Below are 23095 nucleotides of genomic sequence, written 5' to 3'. Positions count from 1 at the left end.
AAAAATTTCAATTTGTTAGTGATTGAAATAAATCTGAACGATTTTGATAAAAAAAATGGAACTAAAAAATTATGAAGAAGTAGGAAGAACTACAAAAAATGACTGTGAAGATAATAGTTACTAGTATCATTCTTATAGAAGAAAATGAAGGATAGGGTTGGTAAAAAAGAAATATTTTAGCTTCTCCTAAACATGAAACGTGAAACGTGAAACGTAGAAGCTACAAATTTGAGCTTCTCCTAAACTTGGGTTCAGAGGCAGAATCAATTTTGCGTTCACAAAGATAAAAATTGCCAAACATCAAAGTAAAACTTTCAAGAAGCTCAAACAGGCTTCTCTCCTCCCCAACGTGTTTGCCAAACACACCCTTAATAATACTCTATCACCATAATAAATCGATAATTTTGCTTGTATTTTATGGAAAAACGTAAATCATATTAAAACCCCACGATTTATATAATATATTTGAGTAAATTGTTCTAAAAAAAAAACGGTACCAAACAGTAGGAATTTGACAGTCTTGTATAAAATTTTGTTTTAACATTTTGCCACGTTAACAGTTAACAATTTATAGGTTTTTGTTACTTTAATTGACTAGTAGAGAAACTTATTGATTTACTATAAAAAATTTAAAATTTACTTTAATTTATTTTAAAGTTGAAAAATAATTTTAATTATTATATTAAAATTGAATAACTATTTTAATTGGTGTATCCAAAGTGTTGTAAAAAATAGAGATGAAATAGGCTAGGCAACCTATGAGAAACTAATGTGACATGTAACATAATAGTCTTAGTCCAAATTATTTCAAAAAATCTAAATTTATTAATAAATCAAATTTAAATTTATAAATTAATTTTATTAGTCTATCAAATTTGTTTAAATTTATTCTAATATAAATAAATATATAAATATATTATATTTATTATTTTATTATAAATAGTTTACATATTTTAAGTACTTTAAAAATTTAGGTATTTTTGTAAAAATTAAATTTGATAAAGTAATGTTTTATTAAAACTAAAATTTTAAAAATATTCTAATTTTCAATTTTGTTAAAAGAATTATCCGATCTTTCAACAAATTTCAGTTCAAACAAAAAATCAAATTTAATATTTGAGAAAAAAAATCAATAATAAACTACAGATTAAATTCAAATTTATTAACTATTTCGCAGACAGATTTATTATTTATTATTAAAAATATATAATAAAAGTTCGTTTGAAAAATTTTAAAAGTAATATTTTTGAATTTTTTTATTTATAAAAAATAATCGTATTAATATTTAGTATAATTTTTAAAATTAAATCGTAGCTTTCTAAAAAATTATTTAAAAATTTATAAAAAAAATTAAAAAAATAAATTTTTTATTATATTTTTTTAAAAATAAATATTTTTAAAATTAAAATTTTAAATACAAAATAACTTATTTATAAATTATTTTTAATATAATTATTTATTATTTAAACTACTTTTTCAAAGGAGATTACTTAAATTGTTTATCCAAATCGAGAGTTTCCACTTTTTACCCCTAACAAGAAGCGATGATAATTGATAGGTGAAAACTCAGGTAAAGTGAATTTCACATGAAGTTTTTTTTGGTGACTGAAATAAATTAAACAAAGAAAAACAAAAAAATAAAATAAGGAACTGCTTAAATAGAGGGGCAGTCCCGTTTAAGACTACTCTTAAACTCCTCCCAAGGTGAAAGAAGCTCCACATGCGAAAGTTGTAACTTCATCGCCATCTTTGCCATAGTATCTGCCACCGTGTTTGCATCTCTCATAATCAAACGAAAGTCAACACGCCAATTCCAATGCATGATATCTCTTATTTTGAGCACCAATGGATCAATAAACTCAAAATCATCTTGAGTAACAAGATTAAATGCTTCCACACAATCCGTCTCACAAATAACATCTCGTTGACCCACATCCCAAGCTAAGAGATATCCTCTCTAAATAGCAAACAATTCTCCTTGAAGAATACTATTACTCTCAATCATTCCCAAACACCCCCCTTTGCCAACTCCCATTACAATCTCTAATAACACAAGCAAAACTAACACTATCACCCGAACCAAAATAACTAGCATCACAATTAATCTTAAAAGTACCAATGGATGGGGGATTCCAAAAACCATTTAGAGTAGAGGGAAGGGACATACGTTGTAATTCAAAAATATTCCTAAGCTCCTTTTCTGAAGTTAATGCCAGACAAATCACTTTTTCCGGAGGCCAAGTTTCATGGGGATTAAATATGTCATTATTCCTTGCTCGCCATATCCACCAAAGTCCCGAAAAGAACTTGAACGGATGCTCTCTGCTATGATATAAGAACCAGTTCTTCAAATCCAAAGGATGACAAGAAATATCCAACCTATGCCAGATAAGCTGAGCTTTTGGACAATCCCGAATACAATGTAAAACCGATTCCTGGCTAGAAAGACATCTTGGACACCTATTCGATGACGACATCCCTCTTCTAAAGCGAAAACTTGCAGTAGGAAGAGTCTCCTTAAGACACAACCAAGCCAAAAACTTATGCTTTTCCGGAACAAGCTGACGCCAAAGCCAAAGCCAATTCTCCCGCTCCTCCCAACCAAACAGTTGCTTACACAACCACAAGTAACCATTGCGTGAGTTATAGACTTTGGCAGCAGACCCACTCCAATACCAACCCACTTCCGGACCTGCTTGTTCATCTGGATTGTAAGAGAGAATATTACCTTTCAGATTTTGAGATAAAGGAGAATAAAGAGTATCCAAATGCCACCTACCAACCGACCAAATATCCTGTATCCGGAGATTCGAATCAGAAATGTGAACATAATCCATCTCATTAGATAACCGTCCTTCTCTCCTCCAGCTAGAAAACCAAAAATTCTGGTTCAAATTTCCAATACACCAAGCAAACCCATCCTTCAACACTTCCCAAGCCTTGCAAAGACACCTCCAAATGGGAGAGTCCTTGTTCTTAGGATAACTAAAACAGTCATATAGAGATGATCGGTACTTGGCATCCAACAATTGGACCCATAGCTTGTTTGGCTACTGGAAAAAAGTCCAAACTAGCTTCCCAAGAAGAGCAATATTTACACAATAAGGATCTCTAATCCCCAAACCTCCATATTTTTTTGGAGTAACCAGTACCTTCCAACTAACAAGATTCAATCCTCTTCCATAAACTTGTCCTTTCCAAAGAAAATTCCTCATCATAGACTCCAATTTACTAATGATTCCTTTGGGAAAAATAGAGACATGCATCTGGTACGTGGGAATAGCGGCGGCAACAGAATTAACCAAGCAGAGTCTACCAGCCCGATTGAGTAAACTCCCTTTCCAACTTGCTAGCCTACTCCGAATCTTATCCAGGACACAATTGAAAGCTGAACGAGTCACCCTAGAATGGCTAAGGGTAACTCCAAGATACTTGCCCAAGTCCTGGACAAATCTGATAGAGGATACCCCAGTGAAAACATCTTTCCTTGTTGCAGAGACATTCTTAGAGCAAAGCGCTTTAGACTTCTCCACATTAATCTTCATCCCAGATGCTTTGCAAAAAGTCTTTAAAACCAACATCACATTTTGCACTTGTCTCTTTGTAGCTTTACAGAATAGAAGCAAGTCATCCGCAAACATTAAGTGGGATATTCTTGGTCCCCCTCTAGAAATAGCAACCGGCTCCCACAAGCCCAAATCAACCTGATGACTAATAAAGCATGCCAATCGCTCCATACACAACACAAAAAGATAGGGTGACATAGGATCTCCTTGTCTAAGACCTCGACTAGGAGTAAAGCCATTCAGACGACTCCCATTCCAAAGAATAGATAAAGAATAAGCAGTGACACAATTCATAATCAAATTAAGTGTAGGAATAGGAAAACCAAAGCTCTTAAGGGTCTGAGCTAAAAACCTCTAGTCAACTCTGTCATAAGCTTTCTCCAGATCAATCTTAAAGGCCAGTGTGCCTTTCTTTGATTTAGTCTTCTTTATAAAGTGGAGGACTTCTTGAGCAATAATGATGTTGTCAGGAGTTCCTCGTCCCGGAATAAATCCTCCTTGAAGCGGGCCAACAATATCCGCAAGATGAGGACGAAGCCTATTAACAAGGACCTTCGTGATGATCTTGTAAACTACATTGCAGAGACTAATCGACCTGAAATCTTTCATAGATACCGGTGATTCAACCTTTGGAATGAGAACCAGTAAAGTCTCCAACATTCTCGGATCAAGAGTAACACCGGAGAATGCCTGCTTAACCATCTTCCAAACATCAAGACCAATGATATCCCAATATTCTTTGAAGAAGAAAGCTTGAAATCCATTAGGACCCGGAGCTTTAAAAGAGTTCATGTGAAAAACAGCTGTTCTGACTTCCTCCATAGTAACTGGTGCCGTAAGATTATTGCAAGCTTCCTCATTTAGAGAAGGAAGAGGCACATCACCAAGGAAACCCAAATCAACATCATCCAAATGACAGAATAAGTTTTTATAGAAAGACTCTGCTTCTTGACTCAGAACCTCTGGATCAGTTTCCCATACTCCATCCTTGAGAAAAAGGCCATGAATCTTATTATGCTTCCTTCGCGCAAGAGTTTGAATATGAAAGAATCTTGTATTCCTATCCCCGAACCTAACCCACTACTCTCTGGACTTTTGGAACCATAGGAGCTCTTCTTGCACTAGAGTATTATTATAATCATCAAGCAACTGTTGCTCTTTCTGACGCAAATAAATACTATCCACCACTTCCAAACGCTTTTGTAAATAATTAATCTGCTGCTCTAATTCACATTTCTTAACAAAAATGTTACCAAATACCTTCGAGTTAAACTCTAGTGAATTCTTCTGTACTTCCGAAAGCTTGCCATGAATCCCTCTATTACCAGACCACCATGACTAGTTCACAATATCCCTATACCCAGGATGAGTAGCCCAAGCAGCAACAAATCGGAAAGGTCGATTCCCTTTAGGCTGAGGACGACCTTTACAACGCACCAAAATAGGGCAATGATCAGGTTGAAGCCTATGTAAAACTTCTGCATAAGCCTCTGGAAAGATAGATAACCAACTACTATTTATACAGACTCGATCAAGCTTTTTTGCCACGTCAACATAATTTTTCACCCTCCTGTACCAAGAAAATTGCCTCCCAATAGTCTTCAGATCAAACAAACCACTATCCCCTAATGAAGTAGCAAACATGTCTGCTCTTTGATGAGAAAATTGACAACCTTTAGATTCATGAGAAATTTTGACTTCATTAAAATCACCAAGAACAATCCAAGGTCCTTGAAAAATCATGGATTGTGCAACAAGATAATCCCAAAGGAGAACCCTTTTCTTAAATTGAGGACTGCCATAAATACTATACTACACCTCCAAATTAAATTATCAAAGTGAACCTCAACAGTAACACCCTGATCAAAAGCATCAATGAACTTACAACAAACACCCTTCATAGAGGATAGAAACCAAATACCTCCCTTATGCCCCTCTGCTTCTACTATACCAACAGAGTGATACCCCAACCTTTCCCAAAATAATTTTAAATGCTGAAAAGGGGAGTGAGTTTCAACCACAATAAAGAAAACAGGTCTAAATTTCCTAACAAGTTTCTTACAATGCACCCGGGCTAACTTATTAGAAGCACCCCTAATATTCCAAACAATCATATTTAAACTATCCATAAATAATAGGGACAGAATAAATAAGAACATAAACTCTAAACAGAATCACCAACCTCAATAGGTGGTTTGTCCTGCGGTACTGGCACACTCTGATCCTTAATAATTGCTACCTTCGAACCTCCTGACACTGCACCTGCCATGCTTCCATCTACTAAAGTTTTTTTCGTTGTGCCACCATTTTTATCAACTGGCGAGTTCTGCAAGGAGGAAGGCCGAGGACGCTTCCGTAAAGAAATTCCACGACGTGCAGGAGTTCTGCACGATGGAGATGGCGCAATTTCATATTTTTCTCGCTTCTCCATCCTAATGCCAATTGATTTGCCTCAATCACCATGCAAATTGGGCCTTGGAACCCTTCTCGAACCAAACTTGTGCTGCTTTCCATCTTGGTCTTTCAAACTTGATGACTGGCCCATTGTGAATTTTCCCTTATGCAGCACTTGTTGCCAGCCCTCTTCATCATCCATGCATGCCTCATTAACATGACCAGCAGGCACGTGAGGAGCCAATGATTCCATAACCACATCCTTCCCTTTAACAACTCCTAATTTCTCACACAAATTACGAGGATTCTCACCTAAATCACGAGCTTCTGATTCAGCCTCTTTTTGAATCTCATGATTGTTATGTGGCACTAGTGTCGGGGATTCATTATTTTTTTGAATCAGCAAAGGAATTTCCGTTTTCTTCCAAGGACTCCTTCTCCATGCACAACGATTTATCATGCCCATACCGTGCACAAGTAGCACAAATCAACTGTAAACTCTCATACTCCACTTCATAAGTCACACCCTCCACTATAATATGTTTAATTACAGGCAACTCAAGATTAATTTGAACACAAGCTCGGGCATATTTTCCTCTTTCTGCAAGCTTAGTGGCCAAATCTACTTTCACCGGAATCCCTATTGCAAAAGCAATTCGCAGCATTGCTTGTTCCTGGTAGCACCAAATTGGAAGTCCCGAGACTCGAATCCATACCAGCGTTGATCCAAAGGATTTTTCGCATGGCCTAAAATCCACATCCCATGGCTTTACTGCAACATAGTGATCGTCTATCAACCACGGACCACCAAGAATGATTTTCTCACGATCTGCAGCAATATCAAATTTAACCAAAAAATATCCAAACTCCACATCCAACAAATCAAACACTCCTTTGATGTGCCATACTATCCGAAACTTATGCATGAGAGCCGTGTAGCCATAATGCTTATTCAACACCTTGATCACGATGGCTTCCTTATAAGGTTCAGCCAGACAGCTCTTTGCCTCCTTGGTAAAATTGACACTTGGTGGACGAGAATCACCTGCTTACCTGTGACCGTCGCGATACCATCCCCAGATAAAGACCCTACTAATGCAAAGGCCTTAGACTTTTCTGCACCAATAACTTTATCTCGAAAAGAGACATTGGATGGCTTTTCTAACCCATCTCAAGAAGAACCCTCCTTAACACCGGATACACACCCACCCACGCTCTCCCCCTTATCTCTTCCGATGGCATGACCATCTTTCTCACCATATTTCACCCTCAACTGCTCGTCCCGCTCTCTCCTTCTCTCATTCTCCTTGAGTACGGAGTACGTACTCTTTCTCTGCTAGGGGTTTTTTTTTTTTCAAAAAATTTTACATGAAGTTGATATCTGAGAGTTATTAGATGAAAATTTAGTTAAATCAGTAAAATCTAACGGCTCTCAAGTATTAACTGCACGTGAAATCGACTGCACGTGAGTTTTTATCAGATTGATATGTGTGAAAGCGTGATAAATGTAGTTAATGGCAGTTTAAATGAGAGTCGGCACCAAATGACACGTGGCATCTAATTCACCCTCTTCCCCGTAAATGAAACTTCCCACTTGACTTCACTGGACCCCAACAACCAACATACTAACAACGTAAACACCAAACACTAAACCAATTGGAATTTGGAATTGCTGTGAGATCTTCTTCCGTTTCTCTTCTTCTTTCATTTATAATTCTGTGCTCCAATTTTATTCATTTTAATAATATTTATTAATATCACACGAGAAAGAAAAAGGGATAAGGATTTTATATGGTAAATAATAACTATTAGAAGGGAAGGTTTATGATTAGACTTTTTAGATGCTTTGCATTTTGATTGTTTCCATGATTCAAAGTTCGGATTTGATTGGTCAAATTCAATAATGGATGTTTCTTCCTAGCACACGCTTTGCTCTCTTGGAACTCAAAAGGTGAAAGTCTTCTTTTTTTTTTTTTAATTATTTGTCTTTTATCTTTGACCTTTCTCCGTTTGTGAATTGTTGAAAAGGGTGCCAACTTTTTGCTTGTTTTGGAACGGTTTTCTGAGCTGAATTCAGAAGCAAATTACTGATTTTGACATTTCCGGTCGCTGAGTTACTCTGTGTCGGTTACAATTTTATGAATTTGGTTTATGTGATTTCCGAATTCAGAGAGGGAATTTTGGATGAGGTTGGTTCAAATTTTACTTTTACCTGATGGGATAGCGCTTTGCGGATTTTCATTCTAGTTCTACTATGCTTGTTTACATTTACTTTATAATTTTAGGTTTTTTTTTTTTTTTGCTTTTCTTTTCTGGATTTTTCAATTACATTGAATTTAGCCTTCTCTAGAACAATTGGTTTCAAAATTTCACACTTGTTGCATAATCTACATGCATGACTGTAAGGGCATGTTTGGTTGTTGCATAATCTACATTGCTTTTAGGCATATAAATTTCCACTGCATTTTTACCTCAATCAAACATAGCTTAAAAGTCCTGTGTTGACTTTGCATGTGTGACATTTCTGTTTCACTGTTTTCTTCCGGCAGATTTTTTAGTCTAGAAAAGATGGGTTGCATATGGGGAGCAGCATTAGACTTGGGACAATAGTCGAAATCAGGAAGGAGGAGTTTGAAGGAAGATAATGAGGCGCCTACAGTCTGGGGAGCCATTAGGAAGAGCAGTTGAAATGGTTCCGTCGTCAGAATCTGTTGCGACCAGTGACTGCTCAGCAAGTGGTCATTCTTGCCTTGGTGGACAAATTGGCAACAAGAAGCCTGACACTGGCAATATAGAGGAAGCTGAATCATCCTTACGCGAGAGTGGTGTCTTGAACTATGAGGTTGGTTTCATCAAAATACCTTGCCATTTATGGTTTTGAGAACTAGAATTTACCAATTTGTTCCGTATATGATTTAGGTCCTAGGGAGAGTGTATATAGATGCCATGAAGCAACTAAATGTTTCTTTCCTGTGCACAAAATAACTTCTTGCTTGTCTGAATAGTCTACATATAAACGGTTTCTATGTAAACATGATACATGACAAAGCTCAATGGCATCGTTTGATTCATGTAGCTGACCCCACCTAGTGGGACAAGGCTTTGTTGTTGTTGTTGTCTGAATAGATTCTTCATGGTAGGTAGGTTATTAATAGTTGTTACTTGTAGTCTCTAAACTGTATGTATGCTTGTATTTATTGCATATCTGAATGAATTCTTCACAGAATTCATAGTTGTTGGATCAAGCACTTACCATTAAGCCAAAAGCTATAGGTCTATAGCTAATTGGCAAAGGTGCAAGTTTCTTTATTGTTTCTCAAAACTGCATCTAGCATAAGGGGTTGCACTACAGGCGCCTTGAGCCCATCGAATCTTAAGTAAGACCAATTATTGTAGTTTGATTGAATTCTTTATCCTAATTCTTTTAATTAAAATATAATATCAATCAAGTGGTTTCTTCAGAACATAGCTAATGCAGGTAGTTTTCTGATGATCTCTTTATTGGAATTGATGTTCCCTAGCTATTTAGCAATATTTAGTTTGAATATTAAAGTTGTGCATGTCTGTGATCCTCTTGTTAAAATTAGTGGTTATTGCTGCCGTTAATATTTAAGTAAATATGTCTGTAATCTGCAGGAAGCTAGAGCTCTGTTAGGAAGATATGAATATCAGAAGGGAAATTTAGTAGCGGCTTTACATGTCTTTGAAGGAATAGATATAGTTTCTGTGACTCCCAAGATTAAAGATGCCCTTTCCAAAAGCCGAGAACGGCGTAAGAGATATTCCCAGAATAATGATGAACAGCAAATGTCTGTACATGCTGTTGCCTTATTGTTGGAAGCTGTCTTCCTAAAAGCAAAATCTTTGCAGGTTCTTGGAAGGTTTAAAGGTATATTCAGTGATTGTTTTAATTTAAAGGTTTTGCTCTTTGCTTTCACTTTTTAACTTTACTTTCACTTTGAGGAACATATGGGTTGGTTGAATTGTTTCGGTATGACCTCAAGGACAAGTTCAAGTTGTAGAGTCAACCACATATGCTTTGCAAAGGGCTGCCTTTTCATTTTTTGCTAGGGCTTCTATAACTTTAATAATGAAAATATTGATTTAAGTTATTATGACAAGGTGTTGACATGGCTCTTTGAACAAGCTAAAAGAGTAAGCAATTGCATAGGCACACTTGTATTGTTATTTTCATGAATCGTTTGTTATGCAAAATATTCCTCTGGAGTTGATTCCTATTACAACGAGACATAATATCTTTCTAGGTTTTACCGTTCCTTCAACTTCAACCCCTAATATAGTGCATCACCTGAGTTGTTAATATGTTAAATAATCCACTTTCTGTGCTTGAGCTTCACAGCCTAGAGATCCTTGGGTCAAGCACAGTGAGATCCCCTTTTCAATTTTGTTGTTTTAAAAAAAAAAAAGTGGATTGGTTCAACTATATAAGAAACTATGATTTAATCTAATATATTTTTCAAATAATTCTTGCAGAAGCTGCCCAATCTTGCAAAGTTATTCTGGACATAGTGGAATCTTCATTACCTGAAGGATTGCCTGATAACTTTGGTGCTGAATGTAAATTGCAGGAGACTTTGAGCAAGGCAGTTGAGCTACTTCCGGAATTATGGAAACTTGCTGATTGTCAACGAGAAGCTATTTTGTCTTACCGGCGAGCACTCCTTCATGAATGGAATCTTGATGCAGAGACGATAGCGAAGATTCAGAAAGAATTTGCTCTTTTTCTTCTATATAGTGGCGGGGAAGCAATGCCACCTGATCTTCGTTCCCAAATGGACGGATCGTTTGTGCCTAGAAACAACATTGAAGAGGCTATACTTCTTTTAATGATTTTGCTAAGAAAAGTCACTCTAAATAGAATTGAGTGGGATCCTTCAATTTTGGACCACCTTTCATTTGCTCTATCTGTTTCTGGAGATTTGATGATTTTAGCCAATCAATTGGAAGAATTGCTTCCTGGGACTATCCATAGAAAGGAGAGGTTCTATGCTTTAGCTCTTTGTTATTATGGAGCAGGGAAGAACGTGGAAGCGCTGGATCTTCTTAGAAAACTGCTGAGTAATAGAGAGGATCCAAGACATGTTCCAAGTTTGTTAATGGCTTCTAAGATTTGTTGCGAGAACTTCAGTGTTACAAAAGACCCTGGGGTAAGCTTTGCTCGGATGGCACTTGAGAACTTGGATGGAAGATGTAATCAGTTAGAAAATATGGCCAATTTCTTACTTGGTGTTTCACTTTCTGCATACTCGAAATTGGCCATTTCTGATGCTGAGAGGGTTAAGAGACAATCTGAGGCACTTCATACCCTTGAAACTGCCTGCAAATTGAGCAGAATGGAAGACCCTGTTGTATTATACCATCTGAGTTTAGAATATGCTGAGCAACGGAAGTTGGATGCTGCACTTCATTATGCTAAGTGCATTGTAAAACTTGAAGTTGGCTCTAATGTTAAAGGTTGGTTACTGTTATCTAGGGTATTATCCGCACAAAAGCGGTTCTTGGATGCCGAGTCTATTATCAATGCTGCTTTGGATCAGACTGGGAAATGGGATCAAGGTGATTTGTTACGAACAAAGGCGAAACTTCAGATCGCTCAGGGCCAGTTAAAGAGTGCCATTGAGACATACACTCAGCTTCTTGCTGTTCTTCAAGTTCATAGTAAAAGTTTTGGTTCTCGCAATAAGCTATTTAAGGTTTGTTTTCTTAATTTTTACCAGTTCCAAATATACTTTTTCATAGTCATATTGCTTTAAGCTCCTTACCCTTTTCCATACCATTGGTGACAGGACAAAAGAGATCAGATTAGGAATTTGGAAGTTGAAGTATGGCATGATCTTGCTTATGTATACATCAGTCTTTCACAGTGGCGTGACGCAGAGGCCTGCCTTTCAAAATCTCGGGCCATCAAACTATACTCTTCTACTAGATGTCATGCAATAGGTAAATATATGAGCGTTTTCCTTTGAGGTTTTTTAAAATTTCTTTTTAATTAATTTTTAATCCGCAATTGAACTTTCCCTAACAGATTATGATTAATTCAAATAATCAGCATATATTGTTGTGTAGCATGTACTGTAAGGGCATGCTAATATGCTATAATGCCATTACTCCCGGATTGTTAAAAGAGTAGCTTGAGTACAAGTAAAGAATAGTAAAAATGTATAAAACAACGGAATAAATTAACCTTTCCTCAAACTTTTTATATTATAATAATAAACTTATCTAACTCGGCCTATGTTTACATAGCCGGTCCCAAGTCCGGAAAAATGAGAAGGGTTGTTCGGTCTGCAATAGCCAACGCAAAACAATGTCGCATCTCAATGCATGGCCACGGTGCAATGATGTCTTTGGAACCATGCTGGGTTGTGTTAGGTTTGTGACAGCCAACGTAAAACAAGGTTGCATTTGAAGGGAATGATGTCTTTGATCCATATAGTTGACCCCACTTAGTGGGAACAGGCTTTGCTGAAGAAGAATGATAAACTAATCGAAGTCTTCACACAGTAAACATATTTCAGTGTGCAAAATAAGATCAAAATGTAATACAGCATAATATTCATGATATTTAGATGAAAGTTTGGTCCGTGGAGCATTCCCCTTTAGTTTGGATTTACATTTGTAGCTCAAATATCATAGTTTGTGTAAAAAATTAGAATGAAAAGCTTCTTTCCAAAGTATGATAGAGGGCTTTCCAAAACAAATAACATATGCTATTGTAATAAATATTATATCGAATTGTTTCCCAGGATCTAATGTAATGTTTATTTGTTCAATTCCTCAGGTAAAATGTATGAAGCAAAAGGTCTTTACAAGGAGGCTCTAAAAGCATTCCGTGATGCCTTGGACATCGATCCTGACCATGTCCCCAGCTTGATCTCCACTGCCATGGTTCTTAGACATTGCAGTGATCAATCGAATCCTGCAGTCAGAAGCTTTTTGATGGACGCACTGCGGCACGACAGATTTTGTGCTTCTGCTTGGTATAATCTTGGCCTTCTCCACAAGGCTTACGGTACAGAATCAGCATTTGTTGAAGGTGCAGAATGTTTTCAGGCAGCACACTCTCTTGAAGAATCTGAACCAGTTGAACCTTTCAGATGACTGGTTCTATACCTGTCTGGTTTCTATTTATATTTACTATCTATTAATTCTCTAGTTTTCATTTTTTAGTTTTGTGAAGGAAAAAAAGTCAAAAACAAGAAATGGAAACATAAAACAGAATTTTATGGCATGTTTGGTTTGTGAAAAGGTTTTCTTATGTCATGTTTCATTTTTTTAAGGATTTTATAATGGAAAAATTGAAAATAGTAAAACAATAAAATGTTTTCTGTTTTCATTTTTCCTTCATAAAATTCTAACGACAATAAAAATAAATTTAAAATAAATAATCACAAACCAAATAAAATCCACAAGATTTTTCAACTATTTTTGTCCATAAAATTCTGAATATATAAAACTCTAAATGAAAATAGAAAATGAAAACAGAAATTAAACCGTCATTTGTCCCATGCTTCAGGTTATGCATCATGCATGACTATCCTCTATCATTTGTTTTTTATTGGGGTTAGATGACAAGGATTTTTCTTGCGAATCTGATCCCCTTTATCTTAGCATGGTTGGTCTAGTTTGACTTTGACTTCACCAGAGAGGTAGCATATATCAATTTAATGGAGATTTGGCCATGTTAGTCAAATAAAAGTGATGATAGACTCTCCAGGAAATTTTTTAATGCCATAATTCATGGTATATTCATCAATATGTTTCACTTGTTCATGAATTCTGTAAAGATACTATCTCAATAAGGAATCAGAGAGAAAAAGATGAGACATGTTTAATCCTACACTTCAATTTCGATTTGAGAAATATTTGTGTGACTTATTTTATTATTATATTGACAATTTTATTTTCATAGGATTGAATTTGTCTTCCACGTTGAATATAATGATTTAGTTATTAGCTTCTCTTGTAAGCAAATTAAAACAAAGGGTTAAACATGCTGGAGAACGCACGAATGTTACCCTAGTTGCCTTGGGACTTGAACAAGGACACTGGTTTTTTTTTTTTTTTTTGGTATTCTGACACACGGGTTTTTATATAGAATTCTTTGTATCTTTTCAGTTTTCATCTCTTCTTGTGTGAACCATTTTCCATTTTAATATTTGTTGAAATTTGAAGAGTTAAACTCTAAAGTGATCCTTGAGATTTATGAAATGTACTAATTTTGTCTCTGATTTACCAATTGCCGCTCTTTATATCTCTGATTTTTTGCCAATTTCATTGCCGTCGACAGTGACATGCCACGTTGAAGTGTGTAACGGTTAAATGAGCTGGCAATTGAAATTCTTTTGACCCAATTTGGTCCCTTGTCCCTTTTTCTAACCTTGTTCCTGGTCCCTTGTCCCTCTTTTTAATCTTGTTCCTGGTCCCTCCTCCTCCTCCTCAACAGGTACCAGAGCGAGTCTCGCCGCCGCTGTTGTGCTGTGGCTGCTGTCGCTTTGCATTGATCGCCGCTACTCTGCTCTCGCGCGGCACTGCTTCTGTTCTCTTCTCCCAGTCTCACCACTGCTGTTTTGCTTTCTTAAGCCTCTCTCTTAGACTCACACACCTACACGGCGGCCACTTCTCTCTCCGGCGTCGCTGTTCCTATGTTCTCCTTACATCGCTGCCTCTGTTCGTCACTATGGCCTTACTTTTGCAGGTAGGCGTCAATCCAAAATTTGTTTTTGTGCTGAATTTTTCGCCAGCCCCCATTTTAATGATTTTTTTATTACTGAATTTGTTGATTTATTTTCTGATTTTGATTACTGAATTTGTCATTTTTTACTGAGTTTGTGTCCTGCTTTTTCATCCAAGTCAGAGCAAGTTTCGCAGGTACTAGAGCTGTGTGGGTGTGGCTGCCACCCTATGCTCATCATTCCAAACTGCAATGATGTTGCGCAACAAAGAAGAAGAAGAAGAAGAAGAAGAAGAATAATGATGGTGAACAAATAGAGAAGAAGAAGATGAAGTGTTACTGCAATTAGGGTTAAAAAAAGGGACAGGGGATCAAATTGGGTAAAAGATTTTCAATTGTCAGCAAATCTAACCGTCACACACTTCAGTGTGGCATGTCACTACCATATCATTGTCAAGGGCAACAAAATTAGCCGGAAAAGAGATAAGGGATCAACTAAGTACATTTTTTTCAATTTCAGAGACATAAAGAGTGCATTGGTAATTTAGCGATAAAATTAGTATATTTCGTGAACCTCAAAAACCACTTTGAGAGCTAACTCAAATTTAATGCTGGTCTCTAGACTTTCTTATTTTAATTTAGTCTCCAAAATTTATATTTGTTTATTAAGTTATGCCCTCGAATATTTTTCGTTAACGATATGGTGCAATGGTACACTGTCTTGGACTATCGATACTATGTATCATCACATGTTTTGACCAAGTGTAATGGAGTAATAATGTATCACTCAGTAACATGTAATATGTTGACATAAACCATGGTGTCACGTAATAGAATGTAATTTATTCATGTATCGCAATATAAGTTGTTCACTTATTATTAATATGCCATCATTATAAGTAATTCAATCTAGTCTCTTAATTTTACAAAACTAGTTTAAAATATGTGAACTGTTGTATTACGCTTTTGATTATCACATTGAATTCGAGATTGTTATGAGAAAATGTTTAGAAAGCTTGATAGGAAAAATTTTTTATGCATGAATCACTATCCATTATTAGTTGGCATTAATCATTCAAATAATATCAAAAACCTAATACTAGAAAAATATTTAAAATTTCACTAAAAATAACATTAAAAAAAGTGAGATACCTACATTAGAATATTTAAACCTAAAACTGCATCATATTTATTTATGTCAGGTTAAAAATTGATGATTAAAAATTCTAAATTTAAAACACATCAAAAAAATTCCTAAACAATGAATATGAATATACAAAATATCACATCAGAAGAACAACCAAAATTCAACTTAAAAGAACATTTTCAAATGATGTGCCTAGATTGGAACATGTATAATTGAAAATCTAAAATAACTAACATACAAATTAAAATGATGAGAAATAGCAAAGACATTTGCCAAAGAAGAATACAAAATTAAGCGTAGAAAATAAGTTGTTTCAACCTCTTTTTTATTAATCTTGAACACATATAGTCACCAAAAAAAATCATGAACACATATAAAATTATATCAAATCCTTTTTATCTTAAAAGACATAATTTAAGATCCTAATAAATTAGAATACATAACTTTCTATCCTAGTAATATACACGAGAGTATTCAAATAATATTGTATCTATACTTTATTATCCATTAATACCCCCTCAAGGTTGAGCATGCAAGTCTTCAATGCTCAACTTGACCAATATTACTTCAAACTTTTTGGCACGAAGAGCTTTAGTAAAAAAAGTCGGCCAACTAAGTGTGAGTGAGAACATAAGATGGAAGGAGGCGTTGATGCACGATCTCATCCCGAACAAGATGACAGTCTACTTTAATGTGCTTCATGCGTTCATGAAAAACTGTATTTTTAGCAATGTTAAGAGCAGCTTGATTGTCGCAATAGAGACAAATAGGGACATGATGCGACACGTATAAAGAGGAGAGTATATCTTTAATCCACTTCAACTCTTTTGTTGTCTGAGCCATTGAACGATATTCAACCTCAGCAGAGGACCAAGGTGGATGAACCACCCTATGATTGACTTGCGAATAAGTAGTGGACAACTAGCCCAATTGGAGTCTCACCATCCATAGAGTTGCAAATCATTTTCTCGTGGGAGAAGAATTCCTTGCACAGGATGTCCCTTTAGCGTACAATACGTAAAGCGGCTTGCCAGTGTTCGGTGCGTGGATTTTGCATGAACTAGGATAACATGTGAACACCGTAGGTTAGAACACAAATAAATCAGTCTTCCAACAAGTCGACGATATATGCTAGGATCAGATAAAAGAGAACCTGTAGCTGACCCCAAATGATGATTCTCTTCACACGGTGTTGCTACAGGCTTAGCACCTAGAAGTCCTATTTTGGTCATTATGTTCAAAGAATATTTTTCTTGGTACAGAAAGATTCCAGTCTGAGATCTGGCAACCTCAACTCCCCAAAAAGTACTTCAGCCGGCCTAAATCTTCCATGTGAAAATATTTGTGTACATCCATCTGGTGGAGTTTCTAATCTTAGACTGCTGCCACTACGAGTGTTGTGTGAATTGTTACCATCTTCACCACTGGGAAAAACATTTCATTCTAATCCAAGCCTTTCACTTGATTATTTTACATAATTACCAGTCTTGCTTTGAATCTCTCTATTGTCCCATCAGAATCGCATTTAATTTTATAAACCCACTTACATCCATTGGTTTTCTTTCCTGGGGAAAGGGTTGTGAGCTTCCAAGTGTCATTGATTTGAAGCGCACGAATTCTTTGGAACATAGTTTCGCGCCAACACTCATCTCTAACTATTTGTGAGAAAAATAAGGGCTCCTATTCTATCTGGACAGAGAAAAAAAACTACGATGTTATTCAGAAAAAGAATTATAATTTACAAAATTTTGTATAGGATAGGACATATCTGAGGATTTTGATGGAGAGGGAGGTTGGTCAGTAGGGCTTATTGATATCATGACAGTAGAAACGAAGTCGCGCAACCTGACTGAGGATGTCTTCAAGCAGTAACTCTGACCAAGTGGAACTTCCATCGTGACTAGTGGTAGATCAGAAGTCGGCGTTGTTTCTACTGCACTTGGTTCTGATGCATCATAAGTGATGTACTCTTCAATCTCTTCATTGAGTTCATGTCCCCTTTATTTGTTAATAAATGCTTCAATGAGGAATTTTCTAGCACAGTCATTGAAATGTGGAGTACTAAGCCCAAGTGTGGATTCTGAACTTGGCCCATTATGTGTGTCTTCTTCAACAATTGTTTTTGTTATAGGAGGTCCAATATCTTCAATTTTTGGTGCCGGTGCCAAAGCCTGAGCCTCTTTAAAAGAAAATATATCTTCAACAAAATGGATGCCACGAGAGACAAGGAAAACTTCTTTTTCCAAGTAAAATAATTTTCATCCTTTTTGCTCAAAAGGGTACTCGAGAAACACACATTTTTTACTACGACTGGCAAATTTGTCCCATTGTCTATTTTAATTTTGAGCATAACGTAAAGAGCCAAAAAACCTTAAGTGTTCATAACTTGGAATTGTTCCATGAAAAACATCATATGAAGTCCTGCCCTTCAGTATTGAGAATGGGGTATGATTAATTAAATAGTCAACAGTTAAAAAATATTCTCCCCAAAATCGAATAGAAAGATTGCCTTGAAAGTGTAATAATCTAGCAACATTGAGAATATGTCGATGTTTGCGCTCCACTCGTCCATTTTGTTGTGGGGTATTGACACATGATGATTGGTGAACAATGCCTTGTTATAAGAAGTATTATTTTAAACACATAAATTTCATTCCATTATCAGATCGCACCATTTTAACATATTTGTTATATTGGCATTCAACCAATGTGAAAAATTTTTCAACGTGATTGATACCTCAGCCTTTTCTTTCAACAAATATATCCAAACCGCTCGTGAACAATCATCTTAAGAAATACGAAGTACCATACGAGGAGGGAGTTCTATATAGTCCCCACAAGTCACAATGGATTAAATCATAAATATTGAAAGCTTGATAGTCACTTAAAGAAAACTTATCTCTTGTTTGTTTGGATTTTTCACAAGTTTCACAAATCTCATTATTTGTAAATTTCTCACTTACATTGGGGAGCATTTGCACAATTTTAAATGATGGATGCCATAGTCTCTTATGCCAAAGTGCTAGTTGATTCTCTGTTCTGACATGACGAGCTTGAATCTTATGTGTCCCACGATACCAATAGAGCCCATCCTTCTGCTCACCCGCTCTAATTAGCATCCTCGAAGTGCAGTCCTATATGACACAAAATTCATCAGTGAATTATACTAGACAATGTTCTACATCTGTTAATTGAAAAACTGAGAGTAAGTTGGATTTTAATTTAGGTACATAGAGAATATTTTTCAATTCAAATCCTCTGTCAAGAATTACTGTCCCTTGCTTACACATTATCACCTGCTCTCCATCTAGTAAACCTACTGGACACCCGTGTATAGTTTTCTTTTCACATAAATTTTTCAGAGTTTTGGTCATGTAGTTGGAAGCTCCACTATCAATGATCTATAAATAAAAAATTCTCTTACCAGTCATTTTCTCAAATTCATTTGGTTTTTGCTTGTTGATCATATCTATTAATACGTTCCATTGCTCATTGGTCAATCCTGATATCTCGCGTCTTTTGTCTTCTGTGTTGACGGCATGGCTGCCACTTCCATCAGTGTGTGCCACATTTGCACGTACTTGAATCCCTCTAATACGTGTGCCTTGTCGTTCGTAGCCTTTGCCGCCGTCTCTTCCTTCATTCCTCGGTCGATCACCCCACCATTTTGGATATCTCACAATCTGAAAGCATCCTTTAAGAGTATGCCCACTTTTGCCACAGTTAGAGCATATTGTTGATTTTTTGCTATCATTTTCTCGACTTTTCATCCTGTTCCCTGTCTGCATTGCGAGTCCCACAACCAACCCTCTCTCTTCTAATGCCTTAGCCATTGTTTTCACTCTCTCCTCTTGGACTGGCATTACGTATACACGATTCAGCGTTAGCAAAGGATCTGTTGACAAGATATTTGACCGCACTGTTCTGTAACTCCCATCATTTAGGCCCATCAAAAATTGGTGAACCCTTTCTTCTTCCCTTCACTTTTCAAATTGAGAGCCAATCCCTCACTTACATCTACCACATGTGCATTTAAAAATTTGTTCGCATTGTGCTAATTCATCCCACAGTACTTTCAATTTTTCATAATACACCACCATGGCCATTCTTTCCTACTTGTATCTCGTCAGATCTGACTTCAGTTATTGTATTTGTGGTCCGTTCACTGCGAAAAACCATTATTTGATGTCTTCTCACAATATCCGCGCGTTCTCAAATACGCAACGGTTGATCGTAGGCTTGGTTCGATCGTGTTCAAGATCCAGGATACAATCATAGATTGGACTGTCCACCAATCCTCAAGATCAGGTGCATCTTTTTCTGGTTTCGTGAGGATTCCATCGATAAATTCCTATTTTCTCCGAGCTTGAAGCTATATTTTCACCATTCTAGTTCATTCCCCATAACTTTCTCCACATAGCTGCACTTGTGTGATTATATTTCTTGGGTTGTCACTCGCATTGAGATCATATGACGAGTAAATTTTCTTAGTTTTTTTTCTGAAGTCTCTGATTCATTTGCAGAATTTTTTTCTGGTTTTGTGGCCATGATTATGCTATCTAGGTTCTTATTGTGTTTGTTGTATTAGAGTCTGCTATGATAACAGTAAAAAATAAGTTGTTTTAACTTACTTTTTTATTAGTCACGAACACATATATACATCTTTTAATATAAAATTATATCAAATCTTTTCTATTTTAAAAGGCATAATTTATTATTCTAATAAATTAAAATACATAACTTCTTATCTTAATAATACACATAAGAGTACTAAAAAATTACTGTATGTATACTTTATTATCCATTAATATCAGTTCATTCCAACTCCAAATTATCGCCAACTATTGATTAAATTTTGGATTATCCAAAATCCAAATTTTAAGATGTTTAAAAATTCATATATTCGAAAACATCCAAAAATATTTAGGGTAATACTATGGTGCTTAAAAACTTTTTTTTTCAACAGTGCTAAAATGAGTTGGACAAAATATTAGATTAGCACGTGTTGCTTTAAAATGACATGAAAAGATAGAAAGTCAGTGAAAGCAGTTGAGTTGTAGAATGGTAGGTATGAGATGTCATGTAGTTATAACACAAAATTTATGTTAATTGAGATGGTTATAATTTTTTAACTATTATAACAATTTGGCTGTTTTTGTATTGCTACATATGGGCATTTTTGGTAAGTACATGGATTGTGCTGGCTGGAGATTATTAGAAGTTAAAAACAAAAAATCTTTCAATTGTAATGTTGTTTCTTTTTTTTTTCTTTTGGACTGATGTCTATAGAGTACCAAGAAATGAAATTAAAATTTTGTGAATAATAATAATATGTCGATAAAAACCAGATGAAACAAAGAAAGGGAAAAAAAGCTAGAAAGAACATGCGTAAAAAAATTCTGTTATAATAAATATGTATTTAGTAATTGAGGAGTGCTAGGGACCAGCAACTTTTGTGTTTTTGTAGCCATTAATTGGTCATCAATAGTATTTTTAATGGTGTGAGATTACATTCAATGAGAAGAGATCACTCACTTTTCTCTTGATGATTAAGTGCTGGCCACAAAATACAAAAATTACTGATCCCTTAGACTTTTCCTTAATAAAATTAATTTATGATAAACAATATATATAAATAAATGTTAAATTCAGGTAAAAAAAATGGTTATCCTTTATTTTTTTATATTGATAAGAAGAAAAAAAACTGGTAATAATATTAAGGTAATTGATAATTTAATTTTCTAATAATAAATAAATAATATTTATTATGAAATGCGAAAATACTAATTAATATTATATTTTACTTTAAATAAATTTATTTTTCGGGTCAAGTTCAAAATTTAGAATGTGAATAGAATTTAATTGAAATGTTTTAATTTACGGGTAGAATTTGAGTTGAACTTACATTTTATTCTATTCATTGTTATCTTAAAGTTCATTGGAAATTTTTTTCTCAAATAAAAAAATTAATATCTTTTATTTTTCTTAAAAAAAGAATATTTGCTTAGTTATTTAATTTTTTTTGTTTAATTTTTTATTTTAAATTAAATAAATTACAAATTTTAAATAGTAATATTTTGAGTTTAAATATAATTTTAAAAATCTATTTTAAATCGAAAAACTATGTTTAAATTAAAAATATTTTAAAATGATATTTTTTATGAATTTATTTAAATAGATATAATTCAAATTATCAAATTTTAAATTTTTATATTTACACTCAAAATTTTGTTTATTAATTTAAATAGGATATTATTTAATTTTTAGTTATTATTTTGTATGTTTTAAATAATAATTAATTAATTATTAATTTTTTAAGTTGAAATAATACCCGTGTTTTATTAATTTGTTTATTAATTTAAATAGGATATTATTTAATTTGTTTTAAGTTGCTTCTAGTTTTTTTTTCTTACTTTGTTTCGTCTGACTTTTACCCACAACAATTCGAACCCCCGACACTTGTTTAAGCGGACTAGTGAGCTAACCACTAGACCAACCCAACTTGGTTTTATTATTATTATTATTATTATTATTATTATTATTATTATTATTATTATTATTATTATTATTATTCACAAAATTTTAATTTTATTTTTTGGTACTCTATAGACATCAATCCAAAAAAAAAAAAAGAAACAACATTGCAATTGAAAGAATTTTTGTTTTTAATCTCCAATAATCTCCGGCCAGCCCAATTCATATACTTACAAAAAATGCCCATATGTAGCAATACAAAAACAACCAAGTTGTAATAATAGTTAAAAAATTATAACCATCTCAATTAATATAAATTTTGTGTTATAACTACCTGAGATCTCATACCTACCATTCTGCAGCTGTTTTCATTGATTTTCTATCTTTTCATGTCACTTTAAAACAACACGTACTAATCTAATACTCTATCCAACTCATTTTAGCACGGTTAAAAAAAAAGTTTTTAAGCACCATAGTATTACCCAAATATTTATTGTAGAACATCCGAAAGTAAATAAATAATTTTCGCCACTTAGATTCATAAAGAAAATTAAGTCAAATAACAAATATTCAACAATTATATTTTTTTTTCTCTATACATTCTTCTGTTTATAGAGTAAAGAGATTTTTTATTTAAATAAATTAAATAAATTTATTAATTATTGAAATAAATAATTTTAAAAATTATTATTGAAATTCGTTTTAGTCTTATTTTATTTATTCATCTCTAAATTTATCTTATTTACGTGGTAAACGAGATCTATTTTGATAATAATTTTTAAAATTATTTATTTCAATAATTACAGAAATTAATTTAGT

The 23095-nt window shown here is 34.5% G+C and overlaps 1 protein-coding gene and 1 pseudogene across 5 annotated transcripts; one reads left to right on the top strand and one right to left on the bottom strand.

The window, feature by feature from the left end:
• Positions 1 to 1654: 1654 nt before the first annotated feature.
• LOC130966527 (uncharacterized) lies at positions 1655 to 7668 on the bottom strand (annotated as a pseudogene).
• LOC130968137 (protein NPGR2-like) lies at positions 7589 to 15292 on the top strand. 5 transcript variants are annotated; one of them, XR_009081522.1, is made up of 8 exons: positions 7589 to 7911; positions 8510 to 8802; positions 9597 to 9849; positions 10455 to 11674; positions 11768 to 11921; positions 12763 to 13085; positions 14428 to 14679; positions 14835 to 15292. XR_009081522.1 is itself a non-coding variant. In XM_057893233.1 (6 exons), the coding sequence occupies exons 2-6, from the start codon at positions 8605 to 8607 to the stop codon at positions 13080 to 13082; spliced, it is 2145 nt and encodes a 714-aa protein (XP_057749216.1). In that variant the 5' UTR covers positions 7589 to 7911; positions 8510 to 8604; the 3' UTR covers positions 13083 to 14421. The 5 variants fall into 5 exon arrangements, 2 of the variants coding, with proteins under 2 accessions (XP_057749216.1, XP_057749217.1); XR_009081523.1 differs by having other exon boundaries at positions 12763 to 13096; positions 14839 to 15292; XR_009081521.1 differs by having other exon boundaries at positions 12763 to 13096.
• Positions 15293 to 23095: the final 7803 nt, after the last annotated feature.

This window comes from Arachis stenosperma, chromosome 3 (genome assembly GCF_014773155.1).
Source record: "Arachis stenosperma cultivar V10309 chromosome 3, arast.V10309.gnm1.PFL2, whole genome shotgun sequence".
NCBI lineage: Eukaryota > Viridiplantae > Streptophyta > Magnoliopsida > Fabales > Fabaceae > Arachis > Arachis stenosperma.
This window is presented reverse-complemented; position numbering and strand designations above follow the sequence as displayed.